At 56.9% G+C, this 9407-nt stretch overlaps 1 protein-coding gene across 1 annotated transcript; it reads right to left on the reverse strand.

Annotated features, from left to right (window-relative positions):
* Positions 1–2007: 2007 nt before the first annotated feature.
* Positions 2008–6358, reverse strand: C5H2orf81 (chromosome 5 C2orf81 homolog). Its single transcript, XM_032787982.2, has 3 exons — positions 6136–6358; positions 4571–4783; positions 2008–3481 (listed from the first exon to the last, which is right to left on the reverse strand). Exons 1-3 carry the CDS (start codon positions 6226–6228, stop codon positions 2450–2452), a joined length of 1338 nt encoding a protein of 445 aa, XP_032643873.2. The 5' UTR covers positions 6229–6358; the 3' UTR covers positions 2008–2449.
* Between the last annotated feature and the right edge of the window lie 3049 nt (positions 6359–9407).

Consider the following 9407-nt stretch of genomic DNA (forward strand, 5'->3'; position numbering starts at 1 on the left):
CAAAGACACAGACCCAAACATTCCCTCCCTCAGCTTTGAAAAATTCGGTTTCCTGATTGGTCCTCTGGTCAGGTGTTTGGTTCTCTTTGTTAACCCTTTACAGGTGAAAGAAACATTAACCCTTAGCTATCTGTTTATGACACGTGCCCACAATCTCTGCAATAGGATGGTGTTGGAGGGCTGGTCTTGGGTCACTGTAAACACACGTGTCACATCGCTGGCTGCACCCTTGACCTCTGCGCTGCCAGCACCGGGGACTAAAATCCTGCTCCCACTCTGTGCAACCTTGTGGCTGCCACCTCTCACAGCCCTGGTGGGCTGAACTCCCTCCTTAGCCCGAAGAAGAGAGGCAGAGCCTCTCCAGTAATGGTTATTCCAACCTGAACAGTCAGGAGCAGCCGCTGCACCCTTAGGAGGATCACACAGGGATTGGGAACTTTGCCCTGCTACCTGCCCCAAAGAGCTGCTGTGTAGGGAGCCCCACAGAGCTCTTACCCCAGCTAGGGAGTGGTTCAGTTGAACTGCTGAGAATATTTTTGTAAATTTTGGTGCTGTGCACAAGACCTTGTTCTGGCCATTCTTTGAGGTCAAGTGCAACCTGTGGGCACCACCTCTTCCAGACTCCCAGTTCGCATTCCACAACCTCCCCACTGCACCCTCGGCCCTGGGAAGAAAGAAATGATTTAGTGCAACAGTGCAGTGGCTTGCTGGTCTGCCCTCCAGTGTCATAAGTGCTGTTCCTTTCCTCTCTCTGGCTGTCGGAGTCCAGGTTTAGGACTGAATCTCCCTTAGCAGCTACTCCACTCTCACTCCTCTACGTCGGTCGGGTTTGGAGCTTTGTATGTTTCCTTTCCCTTCACTTTGCACATCAGCCTCAAGTTTGATCAGAGCTAAATCAAGGAATTGGAGAATCAAAGGAAGAGCAAAGAAAAACATCAAGCAGCTCCCCAGTGCCCGGGCAGGGGCAACCTTCTGTGGTTAGTCCAGCTGGCCAAAAAAGTCTGTGGGAACACTTGGCCTAGGGACAGCTTTTGTACCGGCTGAACTATTTGGGTTTGGGGTGGGATTGATTTTTGTACCAAGCTAGTTATACCAGTACAACTCCAGATGTGAATGCGGTTCTACTGGCCTGGAGGTACGTTATACCAGTAAAGGGTTATTTCCCTTCCCATACAGGACTAGCTATGCGGCTCTGGGAACCTTTGCTTCTGGGATAACTGGGTTGACACTAGTGGGGTTGTACTGGAGTAACTATCCCAGTATTGTATAACTTGTCTGTAGAAACTAGGAGGGTGAATCACTGCTAGGAGTGGACACATTGCCATGACAGAAGCGGCTCTGCAGGCCACCTACACTGCACAGTCCAAAGTCTGAGACTTGTGACAAGGGGATAAATATAGCTGAAGTCCTGCTGCATGACAGAGAGGGCTCCTGGGAGTTGTTGCATATGATCATCATGTCTCATGGAAAGTCTTAGAAAGGCTGTCATGAGATGCAAGAATTCGAGGATCGAAGTACCGTGATGCCAGTCAATGTGGCTTTATGGGAAACAGATTTTGTCAGACAAACTTGCTATTGTTTTTTAATGAGATTATGAGTCTAGTCTGTGATGCTGGCAGACCAGGTGCCAGCTCATGCCAAGGTCCCCAGGTCTGAAGTGAACACTGACAAATCCATGGCTGGAATCAGCCTGGCTCCCCTGAGTGTTAGGGTTGTTAAGACAGGTCCTAGGATTATAAGAATGTGTCTGATGTTTAGACTTTACTGAATGCTGGTGAGTTGCTGCCAGCATTAAGCTCAGGGCATGTCTACACTGGCAGAGTTACACTGTTAGTCCAGTCTGGGCAGAGTTACACTGCCAGGGTAGACCTGTAGCTTAGGGTTTGAACGGTAACCAATGAAGGGAACTGAATTCCTCCCTGCAACCTCCAATCCCTCCTCCACTCACACCCACACCTTTCGTGAGGTGAGGCACTCAGGGACCATGGTGACCACGGGTTGGGACTAATGTTAACTGGTCTAGGGAGACCCTCTGAGAAAAGAGAGGGGAGGAACATTTCATTAAGCAACCACCCCTGCTGCAGCTGGGCGAGGTTACAGCAGGTAAGTTAACAGAATCCAGGGGTCATGTAGCCTTGGGGCCCAAGCTGTCCCACTGACACTGCAGGGTCTCCTGGGTCAGAGAGGCTGGTGTGCAGGGAGATGGAACCAAAGCAGGCAAGTGAGTCGTGCTGTGGGTGCTCGGGCTTTATTGTTACCAAGAGCCGGGGAAGACGAGAGGTCAGCGCAGGCAGATCCCTCATCATACGCACCAGCTGGTTACCACAGCCAAGCAGCGAGCCGCCCCTGCACACCATGCTGGCTGGAGAGGCTGGGTTTGGTATCAGGCCGTGCGATGGTATGGCACATCAGCCCGGTCCCAGAGGGGAGGACAGAGAGCATGCTCCACTTACAAGTGCTCTGGCCCCGATGACAGGAGCGATCTGAGCAGAGCCATTGGCCGGACCTGAGGCGTGTGATCACGGATGAGCTGCTCCACAGCAATTGCAGGCAGTGGCACTCTGGGGCGGATGGGCCTGAGCTTTCCTTGGAAGACCCCTTCCCCTCCCTCTTCATAGAGTGCCCCATGATGGGGCCCACACTTCACACTGCTGCTGTCCCTGATTGCCACTCCTGGGGCCAGCTCAATGGAGTCCAGCAGGTTGCTGGGTTTCCAGGAGACATGGCTGCTGCGTTCAAGGCTTTTCCCTGTGGAAGGCAAATGCTGTGCTCTCTTGTCTGCGTGGCTTGGACAGAAAGCCTGTGCTAGCCCACCACTCAGCATGGGCCCCGTGTCCTGGAGCAGCTTAGCACTAATGAGCTCTCCTAGCCCTGGCCCTTGGGCTGCACGGCTGTGGGGCTTTGTACTCCTCTGGCCACGCCCTGAGATGGTTTTGAGAACTTCCTGCCGCTTGGCCTCAACATCTGGATCCAGCACCTCCACCTGAGGCTTGATCCAGCACTTGGGTAGACGGGCTGGGTCCAGCTTGGGCATGGTGATGACTGTACCAAACTCATCGTACGTGACACCCTTGATGTTGGGGGGCCTGCCCATCTGGATCTTCAGCAGGTTGCTGCATGACATGGGCAGGAGCTGGTGAAGGCTGCCAAGATCCTCCTGCGGTGATTCCTCAGGCAGGGTCTGTGAGAGCTGCTGCCGGAGCAGCTCCTTCTCGGTCTCCTGTAGGGGCCTGGCCATGCTCTTCAGGCTGGCTGAACGCAGCAGCCCTCGATGGGCCCTGTATGCTTTTCTAGTCTTGGGCGGAGGGGGCGGGGCCGGCTGGGGAAGCAGATTCTGGGGCTTGGATGACTTTGCAGACTTGATCCCCCTCTCTTGAGAAGGCTGTTCTGAGTGTGGGGTTGCTGGCACCTCGGGGGATCCTGTGGAGGGCCGCGTCTCCTCATGGGAAACTGTTTCCTCAGGGAGTTTGTCCAAAGACACCTGTTGGAAATAGCCATTAAAGTAAAGAGAAAGCCTCAGCATCACAGGCCAGAGTGGCCACCACACCCAGGACAAGCTGTTGCCCACTTAGCAGCAGGGCCTGAGGGCCATTTCTTTATATCCTGGCAAATGGGTGGAAGGCAAGAGCCAGGCCACAGTGCAGGGGGCGTTTGGGGTCAAGGTCTTCAGGGTCAGAGAGGGAGCTGGTTGGTGAGGTCATGCTGGCACATCACTCCTCCCATGCCCATTCCAGTGGACAGCCTTGCCAGGATGAAGGGCTGAGCTAACTCTGCTCTTCACCCTGCATCTCCGCTCTATCCCTCCTGCCCAAGCAGCTCCAAGAGATGCTCCACCGTGGGACATCCTGCAACTGCTGCAAGGTCCTACAGCAAACAAATCCCTTTCAGTGCACGCAGCAACAAATGGGGATAAGCTGGGCCCCTGATCATCCTGTTCCTTTCCAACACATCAGCATCCTGTGACACCGGACCCCATATTCTTCACAGTGGTATTATTCTGATAGGATTATGGCACAACTACGATACATATTATGCAAGATGGGTCAAGTAGGATGTCGTTGAAAAGGTTAAGATTGGCTGAATAGGATTATCCTAATTGTGTGCATGTATCATTTTTGTACCTGAAGTTATAAATACTGACTCTGTATCTGTACTTCAGATGAAGTTACACCTGGGTAATGCCCACTAGACAAGATGCTTTCAATCTAGACAGCAGGTGGGGAAGAGCCTATTCAGGGTAATGGGCCGTTAGGAAAAACACGAGGCCTTCGGAGAAGGTTATTCCCCATCTAGGGAGCCTTCCTGAGAATGCTGCAGACAGCCTGTGAGTGATGGCTGCTGTGACTCTACAAGGACATGTGACCAGGCCACATGATGCTGGTGCTTCACTAATTCTCTGGCCCTAGAGTACGAACCAGACTGAAGGCAATTTCAGGCCTCATCTCCTGTGTCCTGCCAGGCTCAGAATGCCTCTGTCGGGACAAGCACTCAGGACCAGTCTGCTTCCCTCTCCCCACCCCGCACTGCTCCAGGGCCAGTGTGCCCAAGGTAAGCCCTGGTGCTAGAGTACCTCTCTCTCCTGCGGGAACAGGGTCAGACTGGTTCGCATGACGGGGACTGAGCCCTGTGCCCATGAGTCTGTGACACAGGCCACTGGCTCTTCCTCCTCCTGCCAGGTGGCATCTTCTTCCACGGTGGCCTCCCCCTCATCCCGCACCAGGAAGCGCCATTCGGCAATCTGCAGGATGGCATCCCGTGCCTGGCTGATGGTGAACGGGATGCACTGGGAAAGCAGAGCAGAGACAGAATGAGCCCAGCACCACCCACTTGCTTCCAGACTTTGGCTAGTAGTGAGACAGGAGAGCAAGACTCTATCTCAGCTCCCATCGGCACACCCCACCCATCAGTGTGCCCTTGCTGTCCAGGCCAACTCTGACTTTGCCCCACTAAATCTAAGGGAGTCCAAGCTGGTGCAGCTCATGTGCTGAGTCAGAAGAGAGGCGTGTGGCCAGGGAGGTGATTGTCAGGACGTTGCAGGCTCGGGTACCCTTTCCAACTAAGCAATCTGCATATAGTAAAATAATCCATGTTGCATGAAGCTCAGCGCTCCACAGCACTGATGCAATCCCACCCCTGGAGAGCAGAGGCTATTATCTCCCTAATGGAGCTGAGAGGAGACTCGAAGGTCAGGAGGGAGGCACCCATTCTAGTCGGGGTCTCATATCACACCCATCACCATGGTATCTGAGTGCCTAAGGGCTGAGAGCAGGAGATGACAGCACCACCAGTGGGATGAGTGTGACTCAGGGTGTACTCAGCCTGGGAGCCATTGCCTGGGTCGATGGGAGCATGAAGACTTCTGTGGAAGCAAAGAGATTTCCCCTGGGGTTCCAGGAGCTCTCAGCCTGAGGGAGGGCGATACATACCCAGCATCGAGCAAGAAGCTGGGCAGCCAAGTCAGGACCACACAAAGACCACTGCAATAGGAACCTCTTGCCCAGGGGCAGCTCCAGGTACCAGCATGCCAAGTACGTGCCTGGGGTGGCAAGCCATGGGGGGCACTCTGCCAGTCGCTGCAAGGGCGGCAGGCAGGTTGCCTTCGGCGGCATGCCTGCGGAGGGTCCGCTGGTCCCACGGCTTCAGCGGACCTCCCGCAGGCATACTGCCAAATCCGCAGGACCGGGGACCTCCTGCAGGCAAGCCACCGAAGGCAGCCTGCCTGCAATGCTTGGGGCAGCAAAATACCTAAAGCCGCCCCTACTCTTGCCCCATCCCCTCCGGAAGCTCCATTTCTAGTAGCCACAGAAAGGGTCTGTCCTGGATCCCTGCTCTGCTTTCCTTCCTCTCCATGAAGCAAGCAGCAGCATAGAGTTGCTCCAAGCCAGATGCCCCAGTCCCTATGGACCAGCACCTTTCCCTGAAGCCCTTGCATCTGTTACCATAGAGCTTGGTTTCACACAGCCAGTGTCCTCAGTGGCTCCCTATGGAATGCAGGCAGAAGCCAGGCCCTGCGGCTGGGTCCATTCAGATGTAGTGGGAACAAAGTCCTGTAGGGAATAGTCCTGCCCTGAGCCCGAAGCTGGGACCATCTCTACCGCTTGGATTCCATGGAAAACTGCAGCCTGGCATGCTCACCTGCCGAGCCAGGTACACTTTATAGCACTCGTCCATCACTTGGTTTATCATCCCTTCCAGGATATCTCCCACTCCATCCTCTCCTTCCTCCATGGTGACCAGGGAGATCCATTCTGACTCAGAGAGGCGCCCTGGGACGATATCCACTTGAGGGATGGGTACTGTGGGGGGGCGTGACTTCTCTGCCCGTGACTTGGAGAGAGGCACACGGTCCCGGGACGTCATTTTCTGCAGGGAAATATGACAGTGCCCATCAGCACCATCCCATTAGCACTGTACCCATAAGAACATCAGAAAGCCCATGCTGGGTCAGACCAAAGGTCTATCTAGCCCAGTATCCTGTCTGCCGACAGTATCCAATGCCCTGGTGCCCAGAGGGAATGAACAGAACAGGGAATCATCCAGTGATCCATCCCCTGCCACCCATTCCCAGCTTCTGGCAAACAGAGGCCAGGGACACCATCCTTGTCCATCAAGTGGCTGTTTTCAGAGAACTATCCACAGTGACTCCAAGATCTCCTTCTTGGGTGGTAACAGCTGTGATGAACTGGGAATGTTCTTAACGTGTTCTGTGAATGCTGTGTGGGCAGTGTTGGCCTGGGAAGGTTGCAGGGCAGTTTTGCTTGGACTTGCTGCATTGGAGATGGGAGACTTTCCTTGAGGGAGGATACCTGAGTATGTAACATGTGAACCCAGGAAGGGGGTTGGAGGCCAGGTGACACCTCTGCCCCGGAAACTGGACAAAGGGTGGGGGAGGAGCCGGGGGCAGGCTGAGTGAGAGGCTGGAGGGAGTTTCAGTTTGGAGCTGGATGGGGAAATGGAGGGAAGCTCAGATGAGTTCTGGCCTCCCAGTGTGGCTCTGGCCTCCCTGGCCCCCCAGATGGACCTAGCTGAGGGGTCCTGTTCTCTGTACCTGCAAGGCCTGTCTTGGACTCTGTTCCTGTCGTCTAAATAAACCTTCTGTGTTACTGGCTGGCTGCGAGTCACGGTGAATTGCAGGAAGCTGGGGGTGCAGGGCCTTGACTCCCCCACACTCCGTGACAACAGCTCATTTAGACCTCATCATTTTATATGGGGTCTACCTAGGGCAACAAGCAATGTGGGCAACAGGGCCACCAGCTGGGGATGACGCTGAGTGAAGGACCAAGCCAGGGTGCCCCAGTATGGCCTGCTGGCCACAGGCAGTTCCTGGCACTGTACACTGGCCCACAGTCACCCTCAGCTTTAAAATGGATGCAAGGGGCACGGGGACTGGAGGCAGTGCCCTGGTGCATCTCCCATCCACTCCTCACGGGACATCAAGGACTGGTGACAAAGATCTGTGCAGGGCTTCATGTGAGTGTTGTTCTGGTATCTCCTAGTCCTGGGAGACAGTGATGTCTAATGGTTAGAGCGGGGGTCTGGATGTCAGGACTCCTGGGTGCTGGAACATTCCCCAGGAGGGACTGGGCTCTCGTGGTATTCCCTGCCTTCGCGCTGGGGACCTTCGCTGGTCACAGAACGCAGGGGAGTTCTGGTGAGTGATGCTGGGACAATGAGGACAAGCAAACAGGCAGTTCATTGGGGGCCTGTGGCATTGGCCTCCCCTCCAGCACCTCTGTGCTGCTGTGCCTGCTGCTGGGTGGTGCTGGTGAGAAGGGAGGCATCAAGCAGAGAGGGGAAATTCGGCAGTGCTGCATCTCTCAGTACCTGAGCTCCAGATAGACAAAAGCTTAAGAGGTCCCCACTGAGGGGGGGAACCGAGGCAAGGAGGGGCCACACAGCAAATCAATGTCAGAGCCAGAAATAGAACCCAGGAGGCCTGGCACTCCATGACAGAGCATGGTGTGTGTGTGTGTGTGTGTGTCACTGCCTCTCCTGACACTTTTTATTTTTGACCTTTGAGTTACTGTGTCCTAACAGCACCCACCAGCAATTCCTCAGTCACCCCCAGCCATGCTCCTCCCCACCCCCCGACAGCACCCACACCTGTGCCCCCTCCCAGCCATTGCAGCCCCCGTCCCCCACACCGCCCTCCAGCCACGCCCTCCCCCACCACACCAGCACCCAGTCACGCCCCTCCCACCCCACTTGCACTCCCCACATCCAGCACCCTCAGGCCACTGCCCTCCCCACCCTGCCACCCACAATCCAGCACCCAGTCACGCCCCTCCCCACCCCTACGCACCCCCACACCACACCCCACCAGAGCCCTCCACCCCCACTGCACCCCCCACACCAGCACCACCTCAGCACGCCCCTGTCCCCACCACCGACTGCCTCCCCACATCCAGCACCTCTCAGAGCCACGGCGCCTATATCCACTAGACCCACTCGCCAGCCCCCAATCCAGTCACGCGCGTCACCACGACTCCCCACCCCCCCAATCAGCACCTCCCACACCCAGCACCCAGCCAATCACCCCCCACCCCCACTGACACCCCCACTCCCACGTCACCCCCAGCCACGCCCCTCCCATCCCACTGCACCCCACATTCAGCATCCCCAGCCAGCCTCCCCACTCCCGCGCACCCCGACATCCAGGCCCAGCCCCACCCCCCCCACCCCACTGCACCCCCTAAATTCAGCACCCACAGCACGCCCCCCTCACCCCACTGCACCCCGCACATTCAGCACCCCCAGCCACGCCCGTCCCCACCCCACTGGACCCCCACATTCAGCCCTAAAGCACTGCCTTCCCCCCCACGGCGATCCACAGACGGACCAGCCACCCCCTCCCCACCCGCACTGCACCACCCCAGCACCGCCAGCCACCCCCTCCCACCCCACTGCAAGCACCCCATCAAGCACCCACCAACGCCCTCCACACTGGTCTCCACATGCAACCCTCCACATTCAGCACCCCAGCCGCCCTCGCCACCCCACGCACCACACCCAGCACCCCGCCACTAGATTACAGCAGACCCCTCCCCCCACTGCACCCACATCCCAGCACCCCAGCCACGACCCCCTCACAACCCACGCACCACTCCCACACGTCACACCCATCCACGCCCGCTCGCCACCCCGCACTGCACCCCACACCCAGCATACCCAGCACGCCCCTCCCCACCCCAACTGCACCCCACACCCACCTCCCAGCCACCCCTCCCCCCGCCCACTGCACCCCCCACATTCAGCACCCCAGCCACGCCCTCCCACCCCCACTGAGCATAAAGGCATCCCCACAATCCAGCACCCCAGCCACGCCTCTCCACCCCACTGCTACCCCCACTTCGCACACCAGCCCACGCCCCCCACACCACTGCATCCCCACACCAGCACCCCCACCA

Source organism: Chelonoidis abingdonii, chromosome 5 (assembly GCF_003597395.2).
Source record: "Chelonoidis abingdonii isolate Lonesome George chromosome 5, CheloAbing_2.0, whole genome shotgun sequence".
In the NCBI taxonomy this organism is placed as follows: Eukaryota; Metazoa; Chordata; order Testudines; family Testudinidae; genus Chelonoidis; species Chelonoidis abingdonii.

What these genes read in the sequence shown, in the direction of transcription:
- C5H2orf81 (XM_032787982.2), bottom strand. Translation starts at nt 6,228, where the DNA reads ATGGAGGAAGGAGAGGATGGAGTGGGAGATATCCTGGAAGGGATGATA. An exon ending in AAGTGTACCTGGCTCGGCAG is followed by an intron (nt 4,784 to 6,135) that starts GTGAGCATGCCA and finishes CTGCTTTCCCAG; the next exon opens with TGCATCCCGTTCACCATCAG. An exon ending in TGTTCCCGCAGGAGAGAGAG is followed by an intron (nt 3,482 to 4,570) that starts GTACTCTAGCAC and finishes TATTTCCAACAG; the next exon opens with GTGTCTTTGGACAAACTCCC.